General features: G+C 47.5%; 1 protein-coding gene across 1 annotated transcript in view; it reads left to right on the plus strand.

The window, feature by feature from the left end:
- Positions 1-25,935, plus strand: part of SFRP1 (secreted frizzled related protein 1) — a 45,437-nt gene extending 19,502 nt beyond the window's left edge. The window contains exon 3 of the mRNA XM_027600354.2: positions 22,059-25,935. Within this exon, the coding sequence (XP_027456155.1) occupies positions 22,059-22,381 (323 nt within the window). The 3' untranslated portion in view covers positions 22,382-25,935. The remainder of the gene's footprint in view (positions 1-22,058) is intronic.
- Positions 25,936-27,628: the final 1,693 nt, after the last annotated feature.

Genomic DNA, 27,628 nt, shown 5'->3' on the forward strand with positions numbered 1-27,628 from the left:
TCCAAGGCCTGGTTCTACCACCTACTGTGTCAACCCAAGTAAGCCACTTAACCTCTCTGAGACTCAGTTTAGCCACCTGACAAAAAAACAAAAATAAGAACTCTGTGCAAGGAGATAATATGTGATGTGATAGAAAATAACACAATTTCTGGAGTCCCAGGTTCTAATTCCAACACTGACACTCGTAACTTTGTGACTCAGGCCTGTTCCTTAAAGCCTCTGAGCCTATTCCTTAAGCAAATTGAAGGGATTACCTGAGGTGATCTCTAACGCTTCTTCCAGATCTGGAATTGCACTATTTTCTTCCTCAAAAACTCCGTGACTTGGGTTTCCTGATCGAATATCTTTAATCAGTGCCTCCCTGCTCCCCAGGCATGTGCACTGGGGACACTGGGCCTTCATCTTTGGCATGCGTGGGAGAGAAGACTGTGCCTAAGAGTGTGCAGCAGATGAAAAGTGTGTTGGATGCCCGAACTGAAGAGTTGAGTTGGGGTTGCAAGCCTACTGCACAGGGCAGCGCATTGTTGCCCCGTGGGTCAGCATTCCTTGACGGGGTCTGGGTGGCTGCTGGGCGTCCTGACCTCAGCCTTTCCTTGGACTGGTCCCGTGTTGGGATCCCTCTCCTGACCACGTTCCCAGGGCTCTCATTCTTCCCTGTGCTTCCTCGGAAACCCAGGAACGGAGGGCACAGGAACCCCTTCGCCTGCATGGGGAAGGAGAGCATGATGGGAAAGCAGCTTGGAAGCGGGGAGCATGTGCTTTCTAGACCTCAGCCTCACGTTGTAAGGCCAGCTCCACAGTTGACTAGCCATGAGACTTTGGCCCAGTCCTGTTATTTTCTCACCTGCCGCACAGGGATAATTGTGCATCCTTGTCAGAACTGGTGTGTAGACCTCATGAGATCGTATTGAAAAGTCCTGGAAATGACAGGTGCAAATTCACATCTAACCAGTTACTCACCCCTGGTCACAGGTGCCATCTTGCAGTTCAGCTTGGCAACCTCAGGAAAGGCTTTCTGTTCAAGTGGGGGCTGTCAGCATGCCCAGCATGGCCATATTTTCCCTAAAGCACTCATAACACAAAGCCACACATCCTTAAAAAAGAAAAAAGTAAAGGGCGAGTGCGGTTTACAGATATATCAAATCTGAACCAGGATAGTAATGGTGATATTTTTCTCAGAGAGGCTTAGAAAGAGTTTTGGAGGTTATTAAAATATAGGCTGATGTAACCCCTGATGATTTCTGGGCTCACGAGGGGGGCAAATATTAACTGAAGACCGAAGTCCAAGGCATTGGGTGGGAGAGGACCCTTGGAAAACCTAGGCCTGAGACTTCATGACAGCCTTGCCCCCAAAGGGGATGGTGGCCCCAGCAGATGTGGCACATCTGGGAACCTCTATCCTTCAGTCGAGAGTGACTTTTATTGGCACTCTCTGTGCTGTTCCTCTGCACCGAAGCCAGCACAGAGACTGAGTGTTCAGCACCCCTTTGGCCTGGGGTGGCCGGTGGCAGATATTTTGTGCAGGTAGGAGCTGTGAAGTGGGGGAAAGTGAGCTGCGGGCCATTGCACCTAGGTGTTGTGGGGTCGAGTTGGAGGTTTCCCACTCTCCAAGGGGCCTGGCAGTTCTCTTCCCATATCCTCCTCCAACTGGACAAGTCTGTGTGTTTAAAGATGTCTGCTTCTTAGGACTACAGGTGTCAGGAGGCCAGGAGATGAGAGCGCTGAGGTTGTGTGGTCCAGCAAAGGGAAGACATGTTCTGTGTAGCTCTGGTAGAAGCCGGCTTGTTGAGGCAGTAAAACCTTGATCAACAAAGTAGTGGGGTCGCAACCACAGGAGCTATTCAAAGGCTAAATGGCCTCTTGCCGTGGTGCGTGAACTTCTTTTCTCGTGAGGCCATCAGATGATTTTCCCGCGGAAGGGGGAGGAATAAACTGGGGCCCCAGCTCGTGAGGTCACCCAGCAATGTGGAACTCTGGAGATATGTTTCTTTCCTTCCTTTTTTTAAAGATTTTATTTATTCATTTCACAGAGAGAGACACAGTGAGAGAGGGAACACAAGCAGGGGGAGTGGGAGAGGGAGAAGCAGGCTTCCCGCCAACCAGGGAGCCCGATGTGGGGCTCGATCCCAGGACCCTGGGATCATAACCAGAGCTGAAGGCAGATGCTTAATGACTGAGCCACCCAGGCGCCCCTGGAGATCTGTTTCTATTCAGTCATGGGTAGGCCCCCTTTTCAGCAAGGAAAGGGGCAACTTCTAGGTGTGCAAACTCAACTTCGAGGTCATTCTGACTTGTGTGTCTGCAGGGAGGCCCAGACGGCTTGGAGCATTCAGATGGCTATGACTCCGAGGGAACGTGCCTCTAGTTGTTAGAAGGGAGGACCAATGGAGCTGGAATGAAGTGCAGACCCCAGCCTGGGCCTCCCTCTCCTGCCCTTTCCTTCATACAAGCAGAGACATCTGGTCCACCCCCACTCCCTGGTATCAGTTTTCCTGGTGACTTTTTACAAAATCCTTTTCTGCCTTCACAGTCGTGTAACTGTGTGGGATGGGGGAGGGCGGTGAGAAGGTTGAACGTGAAGCTGCCCCTTCACTGGGAAAGGAGAATCAATAGATTGTGTTGATTTTTCTCTGTGACTGACAGCTCTTTGCCTGGAGCCTTCTTTTCTTACAGACTTAATGTGTCTTCTGGCAGATTTCCTTGTTTTGAATGATTACTCAAAGTAGAGAGCAGGCAAGCCTAGCAAAGAACTCGGCACTTTTCTTTTGCTCATCATCCCCACCCCATCCCCCTCTCCTCATGCTCTCCGGGAATCGGTTGGTGAGCAGAATCTAGTTCGGGCCAGCTGAAAACCCTCTGTGCTCCTTCCTTGCCCTCCAGGTTTCTTAGCATGAGCAACCCCGGATGCCGTTGAAAAGCAGCCTCTTCCTACTATGGGGCCTTCGGCATATGGATGGTCCTGTGGGGCCCACGCCCCGAGAAACTCTGGCACGAGACACCAGTGGACAGCTACCTCGGACGTGGCTGGGGGTGTCGTCTGGTGGTGTGCTCTCTAACGAGTGCGCTCATGGGAGCACACACATCTGTCTTAGTCCCTGCCTCATCTCGGAGTGCTCCTCAGGGGCAGGCAGGTCAGGGGCTCACCTGGACAGGCCCCGGGATGGCTCAGTAAGTTTCCCGAATGAGGGGATGGCGTGCTGGGCTGCAGCCCGCTGTTTTATCTCATCGGTAGCCCTGGGCCAGAACGAGGACCGGGCAGTGTGTTTCCTCGATTCTCCCTGATGGGCGTGGGGCACTGGCAGAGGGGCCTCTGGTCCCGTCTTCCCTCCTTCACCACAGCCACATTTCTTGCAGGAAAAGGACTTATCTGATAGTGAGCTGGGGTTGCACTTTTTCAGCCTGGATGGAGCTCAGTTTTCTGGTTTCTGGCACTTGGTCCTGGCGTTGAAATCGGGTTGCTTGCATTTGGAGGCCGGAAGGGAGGCTGCATGATCCCGTGGGCTGGAACCGGAGGGGCTGGGGGCCGTCTTTCTGAGACCGGGTGTGCAAAGGGACCAAATCGAGGGCAAGTGCGTGGGAGCCAAGGGGAGGGGAGCCGCCTTGGCCCCGGGGAGACAGCGGCTCCGGTTTTAGTGCCTGACCAGCTGCTGACAGCCGACACTGTGGTCCTCATTCCTCCCGGCCTCTGCAGCGAGACTTGGGCTGCGTGGCCTCTTCGGTCCCCTCCACTCTAAGAATTGTGCTTCTATGCCCCAAGTTAGTGTTCTTCCAACACACACCAGGCCATGAAGCAGAACCTTCCCCTCAAGGGAAGCCTCACCCCGAACCGGTCAACACAGACTGCTGGGTTGGAAGAGGAGGGACCTGGAGAGGACTGGCGTGGCCACGACAAATTCCTGAGGCACATCGGACACGCACTCTGTTATGAAGTTACTGGAGTCTGGGGCAGGGTGTCTGACCTCAGGGAAGAAGGGCTGAGATTATCCAAAGAGACACTCAGGCTCTACTTTCCTCCTGAATGGACCATTGGGGACTTTACCAAATGTCCCCTGGCCCAGCAGCCTCTGGATACAAATGATGACAATGCCATCCAAACCGTGCTAGCCCGCTAGGCTGCAGGCTGAGGCCCGCTGTCCCTGCTGCTGCTGGCTGAACTGGAAATCCCGGGGCATGGCCAGCCCGGCTTCTGCTCAGCTGCAGCTCCATGTCAGGCTGAGGCTCCCGGCTCTTGGAGAGCCAACGTGGGCTCCTCTCCTCTCATCTCGGCCCGAGGGGCTTCTCAGGGGGAAGGCCCTCCACCCTTGCTGTGCCCTAATGTGCCCTAATGTGTCACAGCCTCTTGTGGAGCAGCTGTTTGATATCTTTACATAGCACATTTTTCCCCACCGTGAGGCTGATCCACATAAGAGCCCCTGCGCTGTACCTGGAGCCACAATTCCCTCCTCCCCTTGGATCCAGATTCTGAGTCAGTGCTAATGAGCCACACTCATTCCTCCTAGACTTCTCCAGTGGCTTCATGTCCTCCCTCAGTGATGGTGGCTCCTGGCAGTGCCTGTAGATGGGCCTGCTTATATATGGGTCTCACTCACTAAGAAACTTAGTGTTTTATTTTCTCCAGGAAGTTCCATGTACTCATGTAACCAGTCAGTTGCGAAGAGGCGATGTTGGTGGGCTTGGCGCAGGGGTGAGGTGGGGGGGGGGTGGCAGGCACAGCTCTCAGTTGTGCTCTGGCCCCGCTAGGACACCAGTGTACAGTGATAGGCTGGATGGAGCAAAGGAACAGGTGCTAATCAACTCTGTGCATTAGTTGAACTACTCAATAGATACAAGAAAATTGGAGGAATGCATTGTTTTTTCCATCTCGAAGAAGTAGTATTGATCTGGGAGGCTTTATAAGCTCACCTGCTGATCTTGGTCTGACCTTCTGGTTCCCTCCATTGGATTGTCTTTAAGCAAATCTTGAGAATGGCTGAACAAAGCGATCTGGTGCCTGCATGTCGTCTTTCCAAGGATGGTTTTCCTGGGCTTCCTATCCAGCTACCAGGTCTGCCTGATAGGGATGATGCAACATATTCCCAGGAGAAGGCCTTAGAGATCATCCCGTTCCCATTTCAAGTGGAGAACCCACAAACTTTGTAGGGGACACAGAGGGGGAGATAAATGTGACAGTCTCCTGGAGTCGCTCTAATTCCAACAGGTCAAGGAGAAGTACTTTCTGTTGTAGCAAAGATGTGGCCGTGTCCTGACACTCAAGAGATAAAGACATAGAAAGCTAGATGACAGAAAGAGAGGGAGAACCAGGGCAGGGGACCCGTGCTGTCTAAGGTCACACCATAAAAAGCAAGAATTTGAATTCAGCAGGGCTCTATCTGTGAAATAGTTGGAATCTTCAGGCTTTGGGAGTGGGATGAAGAAGCATGAGATCATACACATTTACAATGAGCTTCTTAAAAGACCATAAGGAAAAGAATCAAAATTCTACAGCTAGAGTTATTTTGGCCTAAACACAGTAGGAAACCATATTTGCACTTCTCTGCTTCTCCTGAAGGCAGAGGGGTGCTTGAAAATTGAGAAGTTCATGGGAATAAAACAAGTGAATGAATGAATGAAGTATAAATAAATCATTACTCTATACATATATACTTACTCATATAATATATAAATTAAACATATAATTTATTTTTGAATATGTAATTCAGCTTTGAAATGGCAATATACTCTCACATGGTATAAAATAAAAATGTTCAAAACAGTAGAGATTTAAAAGTAACAGGAACAGTTTGCTTTCTTATACATGAGTTTATTTTTATATTGAACCTACCAATGACCCTATGATGTGTGGAAAATGCAATTATCCCTTCTTGTAAGTTGATGAAAATGAAGCTCAGGGAGATTAAGTGACTTGCTCAAGGTCACACAACAGAGCTGGTGGTCAGCCAGGGCAGCCCGCACAGGTATCCGGTTACGGCAAGGTGTAACTGATCACATCGGCAAAAGACTACCTTTCAAAAACCACATTCTGAGGTTCCAGGTGGACAGGTGTTTTGGGGAAACTCTATTCAGCTCACTATAGGGTTCTAGGACCAACTTTCCTGAGATTGAATCCTGGCTCTAGGTCACTAGTTGGTGTCTTTTGGGAAATTATATGCCTAAATCTGCTTGTCTTAAAAGGTGGTTGATAAGGGGTGCCTGGGTGGTTCATTGGGTTACATGTCCAGCTCTTGATTCCAGCTCAGGTCACAATCTCAGGGTCGTGAGATCTCTGGGCATGGAGCTTGCTTAAGACTCTCTTCCTCTCCCTCTGCCCCTCCCCCTCTCTCTAAAAAGAAAAGGTGGATGATCGTAGTCCCTAGTTCATTAGGTTGCTGGGAAGATGAACTAAAAGGCGTTGATAGTCGGTACCAGGGGTCCCTAAGGCAGACTTGGTAGGTGACCGTCGAGGGTGGTCGTCAGAGGCATTATGAACTCACAACTACATGAAGCAAAGGCAGCTTCATGCAGTGGGTACTGATGTGTGAATCTTGGGAGGGGTTTCCACTGAAGAAAGCGTTGTCAGTCTGGAGTGCTAGGCTCGGCAGAGGAAATTTCAGGCCTGAGATGGGAACCCAAGGGGTGCTGCATCCCACGTGGCAGGGCCTGGCTCCTGGTAGCCCCTGGGAGGCAGGGAGCGGCTTGGAATAGAGCCAGTGGCTCTGATGTGTAGCTGCTGGAGACAGGGGATGTTGTAAGACCTACTTGCTAACATTATGGGCATGTTTGTGAATGGAGCTGAGAGCCACGAAGTACGCTGTACAGAGCCCCTGAGGTGAGGTGACATTTGCCGTGCCACCCAACCTGGGAGAGTCACATCCAGACATGAAGGGCAGTCTCAGCTCCCCAGAACGTGCTCAGGAAGCCGTGCCCCCGGCACGGAACTCTCTAACACATTGCTCCAGCAGCTCAGGTTAAGCTCTTCAGAAAAATAGAGACCCTTGAAAAACTGTATTGGTTGAACGTTAGGCACAGTAGCTGCCTTTTCGTGGAGGAATCATGATCAGGGTAGACTTGAACACAAGCAAATGGTCAGCAGCTTTGCACAGGGATCCTAGATCTGGAGACTGCATCACTGGGTCAGTTCCTCCGACCGCTGCCCACAGCCACGCAGGCTGCTGATCAGAATCAGCTCCAGCGTGCTTGCCAGATTAAGGATAGTTTCACAGCAAACCCTCCACTTTTTATAGATTGGCACTGCGTTATTTCTGTGGTGCCTTTCTGTGCACATCCGTCCACAAAAGATATAAACTGGTACTGGTGTTCTTATAGCACCCGACAGCTGACAAGACGCATTCCCACTTACCGACTTCTCTGAAATCTTTGGATGGGAGCCAGGAGCTTAGACATTTTGTGTACCGAAGTGACTGTGCAAGTGCTCGAGCTGTGCTTATAGGCAAGGGGACATTTGTCCTCCATCTTCCCCTGTCTCTGCTGTCACATCCATCGTTCTCTGCCGTGACCTCGTTTCTCCAGCAAGTCCGGGAAAGACCGGCCTAGCCTCCCGGACTTTTCCAGGTTTGGACAAGGGCAGAGCTTGCTGGTGAGGCCTGTGCGGTGGCGGGGTGTGGGCGGTGGTGTGATGAGTGCCCGGGGCACAGTCCCAGAGAGGGTGGGGAGGAGCTAGCTGCGGGAGAGGCCTCCCTCTGGCTGCCTGGGTGGTGCACAGGAGCCCGGGAAAGGAACTAGGCAAAGTCAGTATGTTGGGTCAGCGCTGCTGACCCTCTGTAATGGGCACACTTGTTGGGGGAGCTGGGTATTGACAGCACTGTCCCACGGGGCTCTCAGCCAGCCCCTGACCCCTGGGGCTTTGACTGTGTTCAGTAGGCAGGGATGCATCTATGTAGAGAGTATTGGGGCACATGGAAAGAAAACCTGCCCAGGACTTGGTAAATACCCAGATAGCATTTGCCACCCGAATGGTAGAAGTGTGTTTGGGAGTTGGGGGCGTGGCCCCAGAAGGTGGTCCAGACACCTGTTTCTTGCTGTGTTCTGTCTCCGCAGTACCCTGAGTCTTTGCCCTTTCACCAGACTTCACGTGGATCTCCATTGGGCTGGGGCTATTTGTCCCTTCTCTGGGGCCCTAGGGGACCACAGCCTTATAGCTATGGGGAAGTTTGTTTGTTTTTGGTATTGTCTCTTTCTAGTAAGTGGCATTCCCAAAGAAACAGAAAGGAGCATAGTTGGGGGAGCATATGTGCCCCCCACCTTCATTTTCCCTGCACCACGTGCTCCCCTTAGGCTCACAGAGCTGATGGGTGGGGAAGGTGTGCACCGTGGGCCCGGGCCCGGGCTGGACCTTGGTGCCTGCAAAGGGCCACAGTTGGTCAGGTCGCTAGGTCAGCTGGGTCTTCCAGGCCTCTCTGCTGTTTACACAAAGCCTAGAGTGATGGGGCACTTGGGGGAAGAAACAGAAAATTTAAGCACAGGAAGTTGGGTAGATATGCGGGATCAGAAAGAAATGTGAGTGACTAAGAAGCACCTAATATCAGGGGAAGGGTGGCATCAGGTCTTGAGATGAGGCTTCTGTTTCTGCCTCAGAGCAAATCCCAGAATGAATCTTTTGGTCATAGGCCTCTTTTTTTGGAGCTTTCTTAGCTTGGTACTTTGGAGAAGTCTATGATGAGTCAGAGAGGTGCTTCTCTCTTCTGAGTCCTTTTATACCTAGAATGCCCTTGGGAGGGAAAAGGGGGACAGTGAGTCCTGAGTGAGAACATTCCCTCACCTCACACCTGACAAGCAGCTTGCCACAGTGGAAGGCAGACACCCCAGAACAGGTGCTTCTCTTCTGCTTATTATACCCCAAACAGCTTTGTGCCTCAAATCACTGACTGGGTGTCAGTTTCCTCACTAAACTGAGGGGACAGCTTGGAACTTCTGGGCTGTGTCCTAAGTTTCCTACCAGCTGAATGGTGGTTCCGTGCTACTGGACGCTGCTTTGCCCCAGTCGGGGATGTCTGTTTCACTGCTTTGGAAGGGTTGGGATCTCCTGGGTTTGACAAAGTGTGCCTTATTCTCTGACCTGTGGACCTGCTGCTCAGCTTTGGGAGCCCAGAGAGGGAGAAGGCAGGGCTCTGTCGCCTCCTGTTCACCGGCTCTACACCAGTCACATCCTTAAAACAGGCACACACTCCTCACATATGGGCCGGTTTCTTGTTTGGATGACCGAATATTCTAGATGGCCTGGGACAGTCCAGTTTATTCCTTTTGTCTCGGCATAATAATCAGTTACCTTCTTTCTGTCTCAAAAGTGTCCTAGTTCGGAAGCTCAATTATGCACTTGGTCCCCCACCCCATGCCCAGGGTGTCTCTGTGGTGATCACCCCTGGAAACCATGGGGTAGCAAGGAATTTAACATTTTTATGGAGGGGGAATGCCTGGGTGGCTCAGTCGGGTAAGCTTCTGCCCTCAGCTCAGATCATGATCCCAGGGTCCCAGGATCAAGCCCCGTGTTGGGCTCCCTTGCTCAGCGGGAAGCCTGCTTCCCCCTCTGCCTGCCGCTCCCCCTTTCTCGTGCACGCGCGTGTGTGCTCTCTCTCTGACAAATAAATAAATAAAATCTTAAAAAAAACCTTTTTTTTTTTTGGATGGGAAATCCTGGTTAAACACACACAGGATCAGTAGATACTTAATTTGGTGTCTCCTGGGATTTCTGTGAAAACCTGCTTCCCCCCCTGAGGCAGCAGAACCTCTAACAAGGAACAGAGAATAACCTCTGAACACTGCTGATGAGCCGAAGAGTCATGAATGGTTAGGTTTTAAACATGTCATTTGACCACATCTTTTCCTGAAATGACTTACTTCTTTTTTGGAGACCTTCCCCCCCGGCCCTCCCTATTGTAATATACATATTTATTGCGTGAAACTTGGGAAATCATGAAAAGCACATGAAGAGGGTAGATGTCGCCCATCCCCTCGGCACGCGGAGACAGCTGCTGATAACATTTTGCTGTCTTTCTCTCCTCTACATCATCGATATACACAATTTTGCAGAGTGATTTCTTTGCATTTAACCTCATATTATAGGCAATTTCTATCCCTAAAATTACTTTGCAGTTTTCCTCATCCCAGGCTTTTTAAGAGTGGAGATTGTTTTACTTAATTGCTTCACCATATCAAATTAATATCATCTTAATTATCAGTACCATTCAAGAGTTTCAGTGGCACCCCTCTTTTAGTACTTCTGAGGGACAGTGTTTGGGGTGAACTTATTCGAGAAGATTCTTTGCATGGTCAAGAGAAGAAATAGGGAGACCCAGAGGACAACGGTTGCCTGCTCAGGCCTCACTCGAGGTCTGCCTGTTCATGTGGCCCTTTTCCGAACACCATCTGTGCTGGCGGCGTTGGACAATGACGACCTTGCCTCAGTCCCCTTCCGGTAGAGTTAGCTTCCCCTCTGATATGATTCACATTTTGTGCCCTAGACTCCCCGGGATCAAATTCCAGCTCTGCTGTTGACCCGTTGGTGCATTACTTGAACTGTTCTGCCTCCGGATCAGCAAACGGGTTATAATGAGAGAATTTCCCTCAGAGGGTTGTTAGAGGATTCACGGAGTTAGTATGTGTAAAAGCGCCTAGGCCGGTGCCTGGCTCGGGCAGGTGTTCAATGACTGTTGGCCACGGTGGTGGTTGTCAGTCCTAAGGCAGAGGTGTGTGCAACTAATTCCGGTCTCATTAGTAAGGCTGTGGACTTCAAGGCAATGAGTTTGCTGTTTCTGTCTCTTTATTCATTTGGGTATCCGATAAATGTTAGACCGAGCTCTGTGCTGTGTTAGGCACGATGCTAGTCCGTGAACAGAGATGAGCATGGTCCATGCCCGGCACGGGGAGGGGAACAGATAGGGCACACTCATGGGTAATTAGCATTGCTATGCTCAATCCTAGTTCAGACAGGGAAGGCCAATGAAGGTCAAAGCTGGACCGGCCTGGGGAGGCTTCAGGGAGAAGATGGGCTATAGCTAGGCCAGGAGGTTGGGGAGAAAGAAGCATGAATTTTGCCTGCAGTGCACCTTCTGCCTTTAGAGGGGTCAGCTAAGAAAACACTAAAGGGAAACCAGCTAAGGTGTGCCTGCCCCAGTTCCCAGAGGCCTGGGCTCACAGCTTCCTCAGGGATATCCCAGCCAGGGGCCCAGGGCCAGCCAAGGGGTCGGGGTCCACCCTAGGCCTCCTCTCCCATCTGTCGAAGGCGCTAGCATGCAGACGTGCTGGCCCCTGTGCTTGGAGTGGGTCAGATTCTCTGGGGCTTTTTAAAAAAGATTCTTTTGAGTCTAGTTGGCACACAATGTCATGTTCGTTTCAGGCTTATGACATAGTGATGCAGCCTCTCTATGTGTTATGCTATGTTCACAAGTGTAGCTACCATCTGTCCCCATCCAACCATTACACTCTCATCGACTACGTTTCCTATGCTGTGTTCTGGGGCTGTCTTTGAGTTTAGGCAACTGCACCACCAGGACTGGACTCTTGTGCCAAGGTGTTCGCTGTAGGCCCGGTCGACGGAAGCAAGGTCCCCAGGTGATGTCAGCAGGTGAGGGCAGCGGTTGCCGTCTGAGATGGGAGATCCTTTCCCTAGGATGATTAGTGTTTCTGTATTGGATTTCAAGACAAAGAAAGAAAGTATGATGATTTAAAAAGATTTTTACCAGTACTGAAATGGAAATTGAGAATAACTGGTCCAAGTGGGCCTCATGGGGAACCAGAGAAGTAAAGTGATTTACCCAAGTTTATACAAAAAGTTGGTGTTGGGAGTCTGCACTGGAAGCTGGAGGCCTCTCCACTGAAATGTGCTGCCATTTGCTACCAAAGCCTTTGTTTTCCTGACGTTGCAAGATCCACCTCTGAGGAGAGGGGCCCCAGAGACCTTGGTGATTCTGAAAATGGTGCCAGACCAGCTTGCTCAAGGTCAGCTGGGTCTCGGACGTGTCCATGTTGAACTTGATGACTTCAGCTGGAACTTCAGTGAGTTTGGAGGGCATGGAGCGTGTTGGGCCTCCAGGATGTTTGGACACCATCCGAGAAAGGGTCCTCAGAGTGCACCACTGTGAATAACCAAGGTGACAAATCAGAAAGCCTACCCTAGCCTTACCCTCAAATCCTTTGAACCGGTGGCTCTCAGCTGTGGTCTCCAGACCAGCAGCATCAACATCACTTGGGAACTTTTTTTTAGATTTTAATTAATTAATTAATTTATTTATAGCACACGAGCTGGGGGAGGGGCAGAGGGAGAGAGAATCTCCAGTAGATTCCCCGCTGAGGGTGGCGCCGGAATCGGGCCTCCATCTCACGACCCTGAGATCATGCCCTCAGCCTAAATCAAGAGTGGGCCGCTTAACCGACTGAGCCACCCAGGCGCCCCTCACTTGGGAACGTTTTGTGTTCCCAAATGGGAATACAAATTCTTGGGCCCTGTCCTACTGCTACTGAATCGGCCACTGGCTCAGCAACCTGCATTTTAAACAAGTGCTCCAGGTGATTCTGGTGACCTCTCTCTTAAATCTCTCTCAGAGACAGGGAGAGCTCGTGGCTTTTCAGACCCTCTCCCCACCTTTTTCCTTCCAAGAGACCATTCCACACCCCACCTTGCCATTTGGGCGAACACTGGGGGGTGGAAGGGAGAGGAATGCAGGAAACCCAGTGACCCTGCAGCAGGAAACACTGTTTGCCTTGGCAGGTTGGCCGGGACTTGGAGCCAAGATTCAATCAAACCTAAAGATTGACTGCATCTAAGCAATTCTATTCTCCTCTGCCTCCTGCTCAGGGGTGGGGTGCACGGAGCCGGTGCCTACTGGGACGAAGGGCCAAAGCTCTTCTTTGTCCCACTCTGAGGCCCTTGGCTCTGCTGCCTGGGCTGCCAGTGCACATCTCTTCCCAAATAAAACCACACCAGGCAGCTCTTTGCTCTCAAAGTAGGGTTTTCATTTTGCACCATTAGCTTAAATCAGTGGGGGTTTAACGCGATCCGTGAAATCAAGCAATTAGGTGGCGGGATTTGGGGTGGCTGACACGGTTGCTGGTTTGCTCTGTGTGTGAATTTCTGTGAGGGTGTTGGGGGGGTAGCCGCCTCTCTCCTGCCTGACACCTCCACCCCCAACCTCCCCACGATGTCTGGGGTCCACAAAACAGGAAAACCTCAACGAAATAATTTGCCCCAAATAAGTCACTCAGGAGCATTTTCTCCATCTGCTGTTTTTGTAAATGAGAGAAAAAGAAAGCTGCTTTCAATTGATTTTTGTTCTTTGTTTTTTTGTAACGTATGTCCTATAGTTAGTAAACACACGTAAGTATTCAGCGTGTGGTTTGTGGTTAGAGGATCAAGTCCGAGTTGTTGTGACCAAATGCAAGCTTCTTTCTTTGCTAAACGAATGAATGATGCCAAACACCGGCTCCTGCTGGGAACAGAGAGGTCTGGTAGGCTGCCATTGCAGGGCCTCTTGTCAGTAGGACTCATCTGGGCCCTGATGCCTCAAAGCCAGCCTTGCCCTGCCGCCCAGGCCCTCCACTGCAGGTTGGAAAGATGCTGTGGTTTCTCACAGTCAAACCCTCACCCAGTGCTGTTACCAAATCTTGTTTGCACTGTTGGATTTGGGGACGGCCCTGGCTGCCTCAGGGTCGCCCACCCAAAGGATTTGCGAAAATGGGGCCAGGAAGTAGAAATCAGGTCCTCTCTGTCACAAGTGCTTAGCTAGGTCTTGCTATCTTGAACGGGCTTTTTCATTTGGAGGAGGGGCGTCAGCCAAGCCCATGGGGCTGATGCATGGGGTGCTCATCTGTGGGCCTTCCTGATCCAAGGGGCTGAGAACAGGTCACTTTGTAAAGAGTTTTCCAGTCTTATCCCCGTGTTCCTCAAATCGTCTGGGATCTTCAGCCCTTTCTGCAGGAGAAAGTAATTGAGGACGAAAGGCAAGTTACGAGGAGTCAGGGTGTGGTGTGGTATGTGCTCCTGGATGATTTTTCATTGCCCAGTTGTCCTCCAGATCTGCCAGGATCTCATTCATCCCCTTGCTTTCTTGATCTATGCTTGGAAGAGCTCTGGAACAGAGCAGAGAGCTCTGGGTGGAGAGGCAGGGAGCAGAATTCTTACTGAAATCCCTTAAGAAGCCCTAACGCCAAGCGTCACTCGAATGAAGAATAGAGGACCTGGAAATGTAATCTTTGTGTTTAAGATCTCAGATTTTGTCATTTATTTGTAGTTTATATACATTTAAGTTATTTACTAGGCTATAAAATTTATTTAAACTTAAGGTTTTTGAGTTAAAATAAATGCAATTTAAAAAGTCATTTTTAAATTGACATTTAAAAGGTTTCTAACAAAAAACTGCAGTCCTCCATGTGATGCCTTCCCACCACTAATTCCCACATCTCACAGGTAATATTTTCGAATTAAGTAGCTATTTCTTTTGATATTTAGCAAAATGGAGTCAATAAATAACATTACTTTTAAAAAAATATTTATTTATTTGAGAAAGAGAGAGAGAGAGAGAGAGAGTATGAGCTGGGGGGAGAGGCAGAGGGAGAGGGAGAAGGAAACTCCCCGCTGAGCAAGGAGCCTGATTCGGGACTCGATTCCAGGACGCTGGGATCATGACCTGAGCTGAAGGCAGACGCTTACCTGACTGAGCCACCCAGGTGCCCCAAATAAACATTAATTTTTAATTTTAATTTTTAGTTATTACTGATACTGTATTATTGAAGAAAAAAATTTATCTGTCTTATGTGTCCACTTGTCCCCATTCTTTACAATATAATTATCTTACCCTTTTCGTGAAATGAGTACTCAATATTTAATTTATTACAATGAATAAATGTGATTTGCAGCTGAGCCATGTAGTGTACTGCATTTGTATTCCCACTCTTGTGTACCTTTTTGTTTTCCTTTGGGAGAGCAGTTGTCTCATTCTCTGTTCCCAGTTCCTTATGTTCATAAGAGGAATTCAGCCCGGAACTTTTCTGCAGGTATACAGCAGGTGATCTGTCCTAGCCCTCTTTCGTCCGGTTTCAGTGTGGACTGATTGAGCTTTAGGCCTGCCCCATGGTTGTTCTGGAAAAATCATTTTAAGACTTCCATTGCTTCTATCATATGTTAGATCTTTGGTTTCCTGAATCCTGTGACTTGTTTTTGCGCTTTTGTAGAGCACATCATAGAGTAGTTTCCTAAGAAAAGCCATATGGAGGACAACTTTTTTTCTGACCATTGGACTTCAGAAGATGTCTTTATTCTACACTCAGACACTGAGTGATAGCTTGGCTCAGGGTTGAATTTGGGAATTTTAAAGGCGTTGACCCATTATCCTCCAGCTTCTAGTGTTGCTGTTGATAAATCCAATGCCATTCTGCTTGCCTGATCCTCTGTACCGGATGTATAATCTCTTTTTCCCTAGAGGACTTTAAAAGTTCTCTTTATGTTGGTGTTTCTAAATGTCATGATTGGTTGAACAGGGTACTGTTGAATCCAGGAATTCATGCTTATTTCTGGAAATTTTCTTGTATGATTTCTTTGGTATTTCTCCCATCCACTTTCTTGATTCTCTCTTGTTCAGATGTGGAGGCTCCTGGCTGACCCCGTGTGGCTTCCTTCGGTCTCCCATTTCCCATCTCTTTGTCACTTGGTTCAGCTTCCCAGGAAACTGTTTCAACCTTATCTTAAAGCACTTGTCTAGCATTCTTACATTTTAAATATCCAAATACTTTTTGTTCTCCAAACATTTCTTCTGATAGCTTTCCATTCTAGTTTTGTGAATACAACGTCTTCTCTAATATTATCTTTGTAAAAAGTTTTCTTGTGTTCCCCACGTGGTCTCTGTTATCTCTGAATTCTCTTTTTGCCTGTTTGTTTTTTATGTTTTGGTCTCTGTGGTTCACACTTCGAGGCTTTGTTTAAATGCTTGCTGACCCTTGGCTGGCCATTCGAGTCGAAGAGTGAAGGACTAAATTGGAAGCTCTGTGTGTGGAATGCATGGCCTGTAACTTGTTAGGGCCTTGGTGTAGAGTTTTGCTGGTGGGGGAGCTGTAGGTCTTCTCTTTAGGGCTACTAGTTTCTTTAGATAGAAACCCATCCTCCTCTCTGGGAGATATAAATGCAATGTTCTAAGACCTGCGGGACTCACTGTTTAGTGTGCAGACTATCATTTAATCCTGTGGAGGGAGTCCTGCCCTTTTTTGTAGTCTGGTGCGCCTAAGCCCAGAGTCTGTCTGGTTCAAACCTTCTACAAAGGATAAACCTCTTGGCTGTTGCTGGAGTTGGTCAGGAGCTCTTACCGGATTTATGGCCCAGGGCTAGTGGATCTGAGTGTTTTTCTACAGACTTTTAGCCAATTCTTATATTCAATACAACCTCTGTAATGGAGTTCAGAAGTACCCAGGGCCCCCATTCAGGACCATTTCTGGGTCCTGCAGTGTCATCCCTATCCATAAGCCATTAGGTTTCAGCTTTTCTTCTCCCTGTCAAGCCAGGGTTCACCATCCATTTACTTTCTATTATCCTGCATGCTGATATGTTCTTGTTTTCTTGCATGTGTTTATAACTTTGTTTTTTTTTTTTTAAAGATTTTATTCATTTATTTGAGAGAGAGAGAATGAGAGATAGAGAGCACGAGAGGGAAGAGGGTCAGAGGGAGAAGCAGACTCCCTGCTGAGCAGGGAGCCCGATGTGGGACTCGATCCCGGGACTCCAGGATCATGACCTGAGCCGACAGTAGTCACTTAACCAACTGAGCCACCCAGGCGCCCTATAACTTTGTTTTTTTACTATGATTTTAAACTGACTGCAGAATGGAGTGGAAATGATTGTATGTGCTCAAGTCTAATGTGTTTGGCTACAAGTAGCCAGTGGTAACTCTTCACAAACATTCCAGAAGCTTGGTGGTTGCCAGTATGGCATACCTTTTCTTTTCACTTCCCAGTGGTTTTTAGCTCCCCAGAATTCACCCTCAGCCCTCCCACAGGCCATCAGTGACCCCCAAATCACCAAGTTGAATGATCTCGTCTCACACTCATGCTTCAACTCTGCAGCATTTGGGATGGAGGAGCATTTCCTCTATTTGAAATGCCCTCCCCCTGCGCTTTCTGAGAAACTTGGCTGCCTGGTTTTCCATATGTGCCCCTGATGACTTTCACAATAACCCTTCCTCTCTCCCCAGTGATGGTGCTCCCTGAGGGCCCTCATTCTCTCTTTTCTCTGTACTCGACTCTTCACTGTCATCAGCCGAGTCACAAATCTGATCACTAACTTTGCTTTCCCACCTTTCGCATCGGATCCTTCTTGTACTCCGGCTGAGCAATTCCACATTATTGTTTGTATGAATGGCCAGCTCTTGGCCAAGGGTTGCCATACATCCAAGCACCCTGTGTAGGTAATCGGACGCATGGTGGCACCATTAGTATAAGAGGGTCAGGAGGAAGAGATGGTTTTGAAGAGAGTGTGAGTTTGAATTGGGTGTAATGAGTTTCCTGTTCTCATTTTAGCCTCAGAACTATGGCCAAGCCTACCAAGGAAGTATCTTTTCTGAGCAAAAAATGTGGTTTCAGGTGACTAAAAGTGGAATGAAATTTTAAGGGTCTACCTGAAGATAAGGGGTTATTTTAAGATTGACGAGAGAGACCCAGACAACCCCTCATCGCAACCTTAACTTGGGCTTTCAAAATTTCTGGGTCTCTGAATTCTTGCTGGCAGTGACCAGCAAGGTGAGAGGTGGGAGTAATATTCTTCGCTCAGAAGATGTTAGGTTGTTGCTAAAAAAAAAAAAAACTGAAGTGTTTTGTTTGTTTGTTTTGTTTTAGTTCAGGGTCCAGGTGTTCCAGGTAGCTGAGATCAAGGGCCCAAGGTACTTGTAGCATTTTCCCCCAGGGTGAGAAGAGCATGTGAAGATGGAGAAGATTGAGCACAGGGTGGAGGATAGTGCCAGAGAGGACATCTGTCGGCTCCCCAGTATTGCCCCGCATGGGCCCTCTGGATGGTAGTGCTGCCCAGGCTGGAAGGCAGGCAGCACTCTACACTTTACAGATGGAAGACTGAGACTCAGGGAGCTCAAAACCAGATTTTGTGGTCACACAGTTAGAACCCAGGACCCGGGACTCTATCCAGTGCCCCAGCTCTTGTCCCAGCTGCCTCCTCCTGCGGCTTCTCCTGCCTGCCCACGCCGCCATTTGCATTGCAAACTGTGAACACAGTCTATGGGCAAATCTCTGGGGTCCAGGCTCTGTCTGCATGGTGGAGGCCTGGTAGGGGAAGAGGAAGTGGTGATCAGTTCCAGGCTGCTCCTGGGCCAGCACCCACCCCTGTCCCAGAAGCCCCTGGATGTTGTATGGTGGGGGGCTGTACACATATCCACAAGGCACAGAGAAATCAACCTTGGACGGCTAATCGCCTATCCAAACATTGTTGGTAATCTGCATCCCTAAAATAAACCCTTAAAAGATGGAAAGATGTTAGTAATTTCTGGCCATATGTGCCTCCTCCTCCCTTACTCTCCCCACCTCAAAAAAGAAACTGAGCCAAATGGCAAGAAATAAAGAGCCTAATGCATAACACATTTCCATCATTTGATTTCCCCTCTCCCCTCGCTGTCCCCCCACCTATGTAAACTAAATTCCTTTACACGGTCATGGCAAAGGAACATTAATTTTTGATTTGAGTTGTGATTAAAAGCAACACAATCAAAAGAGTGAAATAGTTTCCACTGAAGCAATATCATTTTAAACCCAGTCATGGTGTAGTAGGAAAGAGTGTGGTCTTTGGGGTTAAGTGTGGGTTTTAATTCTGAGTCTATCTCTTACATACTGTGGCTTTGGGTTGTCATTACTTAACCTGAGTCCTTTTTCTTGATTGTAATAAATAATAACGGTGCCTTCTTAACATGATTACTCTGAGCATTAAATCCAGAGCTGTGCACAGAGCAGCCTATCCTGTGCTCATCTGTAGAGTCTGGCACTCGAAAACTGATGGCTCACTAATCTGCAGAGAAGAGGGTGCCCACGTGGTGTCTGGGGGGTGCAGTTGGTTAAGTGTCTGACTCTTGGTTTTGGCTCAGGTCCTGATTTCAGGGTCGTGAGATCGAGCCCGGTGTTGGGCTTGTGCTCAGTGTGGCGTCTGCTTATGACCCTCTCTCCCTCTGCCCCTCCCCCCCCCATGCTCTCTCTCTCTCTCTCTCTCTCTCTCTCATAAATAAATAAATATATTAAAAAAAGAGGGGACCCACATTCTCAGTTGGGGCATGCACTCATCTCACCTGGTGATGTAATTGATTGTTTCTATAGCAACGCTTGGTTCTCAGCCTTCGACTTTGGGAGGTACCTTGGGATTCATCTAACACTGTGGGGCGCCTTTATTTAGAGAGTCTTGTGAAAGGAGTAGAATTGTTCTCACTGCTTACCTTCCTGCAGTATTCCTTCCTGCCTTTCTCTGATACGTGGTTTCTCCCAGTCCTGTCTTCATTTTGTGGAGGGGAGGCAGAGGTGGATACTTGACTTCGCTTAGGTCCGGGCAGTGAGTCTCCTCATGCTGGTCTCTTATTCAACCCCACTGAGAACTCTTCTCATTCAGTGAGCCACAGACCAGAACAGTTGAAGTCTTTTCCCAAGTGAACCACCAGGCACCACATTTGTAAGCCCACAAGGGAAGCTAAACCAGGTGTTGGCCTGTGGAGGCACGTCTGGGGTGACGCCCTGGACGGGTGGTTTCTGTTGCTCTGTTTGCCACACTCCTGCCTGCTGGGCCCCACTATCCTCTGTCCAGACTGGGGGTGGGAATCAAGCATAATCAGAAGCACTGGGCAGTGGCTGGTTTGGGTGAGGGAGAGCTTAAAGAAAGGAACTCTTTGGGAAGCTGTGCTCAACTCACTCCCATGTGTGCTGGGAAGCCTGGACCAGCCTGAAAGGTCAAGGTTAATCCTCCACGAGAGCCTTCTGCTGCTTAGTGCCCAGTTCCTGAACTTTCTGCTGCCCTTGGGAGGGAGGCATTTCTTAAGGGATCCCAGGCCTAGGGTATTATATGAGATTAAGTAGACTGCAAAATCTGGAACTCTTTTTGTAAGAAAAAGAAAGCAGTGGGAGTGTTTAATTTACTGACTTTGACACATTCATTAAAGGTTTGTTTCCAGGATGTTCCCCCCTCCTTCTTATTCTCGGGTTATCCAAGGGTGTGTTTTCTAATCAACTAAATACTAAATAATAAAGCCTTTGCAAATGCAGTTTTCCCTTTGCCAGAGCAGGCTCTTTCAAGCAGGAGAAACTCTTCTACCATTTCGTAAATGAAGTCATTTTGAAATGTGGGTGAAACCAGGAAGTGAGTCTGAGCTCCTCTCCCTTATTTTCTTGATCCTTGTAGCCGGGCCTCTAAATATGAGGTTCATTATAAAGAATTTTGCAGCCATAGAGTCAGCATGGACTGCACAGTGATTCAAAGTGCACATTTAAGACATGGGTTTAAGTTGAGGATTAGTGACTCTGGCCAAGTAAACTTAACCCCCTATGCCACAGCTTTCTCATCTATTAAATGGGAAAAATAATTATACCTTCCTCGTGGAGTTGTTAGGTTTAATTGAGGAAATTCATGGAAAATACTTAGCACACTTCCTGGCATGCCATATGCTCTCCTAATTGTTAGCTAGTGCTATTCTGTTCAGATTCAAGCCTTTCCTCATGAAGTGTGGGTGGGAGCTTTGAGTTATTAAAAAGAGGAGGGCTTACTAATTTTGAATTTAGAAGAATTCAGAGGATGCACAAATTATCTGGTGACTAGCATCTGGAGAATGATTTTCCTCTTTTTTGGAACTATCTGGGCTGGCCAGCCTGAGAGGGATGTTGATTGTCCCAGTGATGCTGTATTTCTAGTGCATTTACATCTTATAGAATGCCTCCACGTGAATTTAGTTATCTTCACCGACAGACCTTGTGTAGCCGTCACTACATTTCCTGCGCATACGTTCACATTAAAATAATGTTAACTTAGGTCCGTAGAGACAAAGAAAAGGGAAGCCCGCCTTGGTGGATGGGCCGTTTCTCTCCTTGCGGAGAGCTGTGCCCACGTCCCGTGTCAGACTCCAGGAGGTCCTCACTTGGATTTCTCTGTCAAAAACTCAAAGCAGAGTTTGATCCTGTGTGAGTCTACCCAGTGGAAAGAATATTTGTGGCACCCGTCAGTGGTCGCTTTGTGGTGGACGGAACATTAGCAGTACCTGCTGTCAAAACTCCCTACAGGTGCAGTGGTGGGGATTGTGATTTCTCCAGTGCAGAAGTTGGACACTGATTTTTGATGCACTCAAGCATGACCGTTTGATGCACTGTTTAAATTTCCCCATTGCTGCATGTGCACACATAGATTTTGTTGGTCTGGTTTACAGGACCCAACTTTCAAGGAATTTTAGGTCCTTTGGATGTTAAAAATCTAAACCAATGGATTTCTCTTTAAAAAAAAAACAAAGCAAAACTTGGGGTGAGTTTTCTTTGAATCCTGAGATCTATAGTGTTAGAGTATATGGATTATATTCAAATATATGATCCCCTTCTCTTAAAGCATTGTATGTATGATATTTTGAGTCACTGAATTTTAAAAAAAGAAATATGATTTGGTTTTTTTTTAAAAAAAGATTTTATCTATTTATTAGAGAGAGAGGGAGAGCATAGAGGGAGAAGCAGACTCCCCGCTGAGTAGAGAGCCTGACTCGGGGCTCAATCCCAGGGCCCTGAGACTATGACCTGAGCCGAAGACAGATGCTTAACTGACTGAGTTACCCAGGTGCCCCTATGATTTGGTTCTGAAAATGTATTTGAGACTCTCACGGCATCCCAGGGCAAATACTGAGTTACCATTAGGCACCATGGAACTAGGGGGCAAAATCAGAACATAGAGATGAACTGAGACTTTGGTGTTCATCTGTAAAACTGCTTCTTTCTTTGACTTGCCAGTTGCCTTTCATTTCAGCCTCCTCTTGAGCCCTAAGTTTGGGTTATTGTTTTAGATGGAAAACCGTGTTCTAAAATCCTTTTTCTCCCTCCTTCTCTCCTCTTCCCCTCTCTGCCTGCACCATCTCTAGCACTGAGGATGAAAATCAAAGAAGTGAAAAAAGAAAATGGTGACAAAAAGATTGTGCCCAAGAAGAAGAAACCCCTGAAGTTGGGACCCATCAAGAAGAAGGAACTGAAGAAGCTGGTCCTGTACCTGAAGAATGGGGCCGACTGCCCGTGCCACCAGCTGGACAACCTCAGCCACCATTTCCTCATCATGGGCCGGAAAGTGAAGAGCCAGTACTTGCTGACGGCCATCCACAAGTGGGACAAGAAAAACAAGGAATTCAAAAACTTCATGAAGAAAATGAAAAATCACGAATGTCCCACTTTTCAGTCAGTCTTTAAGTGATTCACCCTGGGTGGGTTGGGGAGGGAGCCGTGGGTTGGGGTGAGGGGTGGGGCTGAGCAGACAACCCTGGAAGCTGGGGGTTCACACTCAGTTGCTCCTTCGGTTGGTAGAGGACATTGTAATCCAGTTGCCTTTGCTCTGGCAGCATCCCCATGCCTTCCGCTCCATAGCTATGCTTTAGACCCAGTACAGCCAGTATTTAAAGCCACATGCCCCGGTAAGGAAAACCATTTAGATTAGGAAATCTTTTAGGATCTACAGCGTGGAATAGCACACCACTGAGTAAAAGCAGATGCAAACCATTTCAACCAGAGACAGCCACTAAAAAAGAAAATTTTGCCAGTAAACAAAGAAACAAAAAACAAAACCAAAAACGAGATTGGACAAAAAGTGAGAGACAGCAGCAAAAACTCAGTTCTGCAACTTTCTTTGTGTTGTTACAAGTTACTTATGGATCTATCAGCTAATCCAGGCCTTTGGAACTAGAATGTTCCTGCTATTGGTAAGATGGGTTGCTTTCAGTTCCAGAGTAGCTTCTCTTTCTGTCTGCCTTAGACAGAAACACACCACCACACTTACAACTTGAGATCAATTCCAGAAAGTCAGCGCAGGGGAAAAAGCACAAGGACAGTATATAATAGTGAAAACATAGGGAGGTCATGCCTGCTCTGCTTTTCCATGTGATTATCTTTTGACATGAATCAGCTAGTGTCAGATGCCGTGTAAATGGCAGTTAACATCGGCCTCCGGGAGTGATCTCATCGCAGCACGTGTGAAGGGCCGCACGTGCCTGCCTTTGTGTGAGGAAAAGGAAACACCGTGGGCACCAAACCCACGACATGAGAGAGACCATGATTTTCAGATGGAGAAGGCAATGGTTAGTGGTTTTCAAAAAACGTAGTTAAAGAAAAAAAAACAAAGAAAAAAACATTAGGAACAGCCCCGCAAATTGCTAGTTAGTGTGAATTGTAATTGGGTGAAGAGCTTAGTGTTCTAATTTCATCTGTCCGCTCATTTCACTTTTTTTTTTTTAAGAACAACAACAACCCCCAAAAACCCTATTTACTTTTCAACTTTTTTTTTTTAAGTCTACATTGACATTTGAAAGGGGTACTGGACTGAGGGTCTTTTGGTGCATTTGAGGCTACTTTCCAGGGGGCAGCTCTCTCACTGGGCATTTGGGGTGTGAGGTGGATTTGCCGGATATCGTAACCATGTGGCCCCCTTTTCTGAGGCGTTCTGGATTGCCCTGGCCCCAACCCAGTGCCAGTCAAAACTCTCAGTGCTCCCCGTGCTTTCCTTTCCTGCGAAGAAGTGGATTCCTTTCAACCTGATTGCTGGTAGATCAAAGAAATTCAGAACAACCAGCCTGCCTGTCCTCTGCACTTAAAAACAAAGTTTTCTTTTTTTTTTTAATTTCTGCAGAGGGAAAGTTAAGCCCAAAGTGTCCCCATCCAAGGAGTGAGTTTCAAAGGCAACACATCTCTGCGGGTTTTCTTGAGTGCCCTAAGATGCTTCTTAAAACCCTTGCGTTTGATAGGTGATGTATATAAACTCATTCACATAAGCAACTTTACTCCTCTTGTTCAGTGTATAGGAAGTCACTCTAAGCAATTAATGTTAATTTGCTCCTCAAGCCCGATTCTTCATTCTCTGTAACACCTGAAGGTGGTGAGAGTTAGTGGTTGTCCCTCTGGGCAAATGTTTATACCAATCCGGAAGCTGCAGTGATGCTGCGAGGTGTCACCCCCGAGGACCCTGGATTGACACAGAAACAGCGGTAGATTCTGTTAACTCCTGAAGACTCCAGTCTGCAAATCAGCATGCCAACTTCATTACCTACCTGAGTGTTATCCTGATATAATTAGCTTCTCACAATTAGTGATCCTATTTAACACTTTTTGTTTTTGGTTCTCTCTGACCTTTAATCATAAAGTGTTGGGGATCTTAAGTGATTTGCCTGTAATTTTGGATGATTTTTCAAAAAAAATGTGTATATATATTAGTTACTTAGAAATATTCTACTTCCCTATTGTTAACTGAAATTCCAAATGATTTCATGAATGCATGGATCTGGGCCTTCGTTTGGATTGCTTGGGTTGATGAACTCAAGAGTTCAGTGCTCATGTGTATCTGCTCATTTTGAGAGGGAGCATCATGCAACAGGCCTCTGTCCAAAGCAGGGCCTTAGGAAGGGGTTTGTGTAGGGGTATTCGCAGTTACCGCAGAGAGACTGCGGAAGAATGGGTGGCTGTGTTGTGCAACTCTCTAAGTGGGAATTCTCAGGTAGGAAGTGACCTTTGCAGCACGAGTTCACAGTAAACTGGAAGTGTGAATTGCAGCTGCAGGTTTTACCCCAACCAGACAGTCCCAGGACCTGTGAGCTTCACGCGGATTTGAGAGACACACTATCTTTGTCTATAACACATCGGCAATTTGAGGGCACAAAAGAGAGGCTATGGGCCCAAAGCTGCATTTTTATCAGAAACCTTGGTTTTTCTCAACAAAGGGTACGACAAAACCAATGTGTAGACTATCAGCTTGGTCATCGGTTTCCAAAAGTGGAGGTCTGTATGTGATTTGGTAATTTGGTCTAGCTAGTTCAAAGGTCGTATTTGTAAAGGTTAAAAATCATTCTGGGTGGAATCCTGTGAAGTCATTGGCAGAACTAAGCTCAATCTTTGAAGATTGCTAGTTCTCTTAGTGAGATGAGAATCCCAAGAACACTTCACTTTTAGACTATCCCGTGTAACACTTGGCTCTTCTGCTGGTGCCCTAGCAATGAAGGCTCCTGAAGGCAAAATCTGGTCGCAGCTCCAGTTTTCATTTGAATCTGTAAATTATAGAAACCCCAGTGCCCAAAGCTAGAAAATGTGTGTTTCTCATCAGACTCCCAAGTAACTAGTTGCTCTGTTGGAACTCCGCAGATGTGGGCTCGGGCCATCTGTTTCTGAAGCACACCTTGGGTGACCCCTGGGAATAGCTTCGTGGCTATTCTGATGTCACCAGCAGATACATAGGGCGTGGGTGAAATTCCTGTTTCCTCTAGTCCCCTCACGTAGCACTCCTCTTTTAGAGTCTAAATCTTTTACAAAAGCTTTGAATACTGTGAAAATGTTTTACATTCCATTTCATTTGTGTTGTTGTTTTAACTGCATTTTACCAGATGTTTTGATGTTATCACTTATGTTAATAGTAATTTTCCCGTATGTGTTCATTTTACTTTCATGCTTTTCCTGCCATGTATCAATATTCACTTGACTAAAATCACTCAGTTAATCAATGATAATGTGAGTTGTGCCTTCTGCCCCACCCCCAATGATAGACCACTCACCTTCTACATGCCCTGCTTGAGTTTCTTCAGTGATGTTTTCTGGTCTTAGCTTTACAGCTTTGCAATGGTAACTGAGCGTGGGTGGGCTGGGGGTGCACCTGGGAGGCACCGCTGACTCTCCTCACCTCCATCCCATGTTGACCATCTGCTCCTGTGAATAACTTCCAGAAGTGTTTCTCTCAGCTCTGTGTTTCAGACCAGAAAGAAGGTTACATACTTGTTCTACAAAGAATGTATTTTTCAACCCTGCCTTTCTTTTCCATGTTTTGGGTTTCAGATGCTCTCTCCTCTTCAGCCAATTCCATGTTAAAATTACCAACTAAAATTTGAAAACTCTCTGGGACCTGGATTCTTAGACCTGCATGAGATCTTAGAGGAGACCACGTCCAACTGTTTCATTAAAAGATGGAGAAGCTGAGATGGGGGATGGCTGGGGTTTCACAGGGAGCTTGGGGTTCCCAGGTCAGTGGTGTCGCTGGAACAGGAACCCAGGGCTCCTAGGCGCTAGACATGTGGGAACAACATCTGAGTGACTGCCGAGCTTCTCTTTGGACCCCGAGGGTGGCACTTGCTGAGCCCAAGCCATTTCATATTAGGTGATATGCCTTTTGCCCAAGGAATTCCTCAGTGTGACTTAATTCTGCAAGCACTTACAGTGACAACTTCATTTGATGTCATTCTCTGATTAACAAGGCACCTCCAAGCCTAAGACAACTGGCAGTTTTACCCAGAAGTGAGTAAGTACTCCTGGGTCACCAAAAACCACATGGAAGCACAGAGACACCATTTCTCAGGCGTGGTGTGAGGACTTGGGAAAATTCCATGAAAGCTGTGCCCTAGTATCTAAAGATTTTCCCATGCTGATGTACATGACTGGTGAGCTAGTGATACACTAGCCAAGTCAAGGCAGATATCGGCATTATTTTCCTTTTTATTCCCCCATGGTTAATGAAAAAAATGTCTTTTAGCTTGGGTGCAGAGGTCTTTGTCATCTTTGGCTGAAGCCCTATCACTGCGACCCATAATTTCCCATTGCTGTTTTGAATTTTTTTTAACAAATCAGCAAAAAGATAATGAAGTATGTACAAAGGCATCTTGGTTTCTGCTGCTGGAGTCATACTGGAGTTTGGGGACAAGGGTCATGACTGCTTATGCCTTGTGCCTTAGAGATGCTGGTAGCACCAAGATCAGCAGCCTTGCCTTCAAGCTCATTAGCTTCCACACTTCTTCAGGGAATTATACAGGTGCTCTCCTACTAAAGGGCAGAAAGAGATGAAGGGTCACACCGTTATCCAAGTTAGGTGGGTCTTACTTCTTTTTTTTTTTTTTAACATTTTATTTATTTATTTGACAGAGAGAGACGAGAGAGGGAACACAGGTAGGGGGAGTGGGAGAGGGAGAAGTGGGCTTCCCGCTGAGCAGGGAGCCCGATGCGGGGCTCGATCCCAGGACCCCGGAATCATGACCTGAGCCAAAGGCAGACGCTTAATGACTGAGCCACCCAGGCGCCTCTAGGTGGGTCTTACTTCTAAGACCATCTCCCCACAATGGGTCCAGAAGTGTCAGCAATTCACTTTTGCTCCTGAGGAAGAGAAATCTGTACCCATCACCCAATAGTAATCAAAGGAAATGGAATCACTCTTAAATTTTAGCATAGATCCCCAGAACTATCCAAGAAATGCGAGTATGGGTTCGTTTCATTATTTCCCCAGGAATCCAGCCCATTCCAAGCCCCTGATATTTATCCATGCCCTTCAGAGAGAAAATAATCAGAAGGAAGTTTCCAACGTCTTCCCCGGTGTAAGGGAAAGTTAAGGTAACACACCTTCAGGGATAGATAAACCTCAAAATTTCATTGAAAAAAATTTATTTTTTTTAGCATAAATCATCAAGGGAGAGCCTGCTAACAAGCG

The sequence above is a fragment of the Zalophus californianus genome, chromosome 2 (assembly GCF_009762305.2).
Source record: "Zalophus californianus isolate mZalCal1 chromosome 2, mZalCal1.pri.v2, whole genome shotgun sequence".
Taxonomy (NCBI): domain Eukaryota; kingdom Metazoa; phylum Chordata; class Mammalia; order Carnivora; family Otariidae; genus Zalophus; species Zalophus californianus.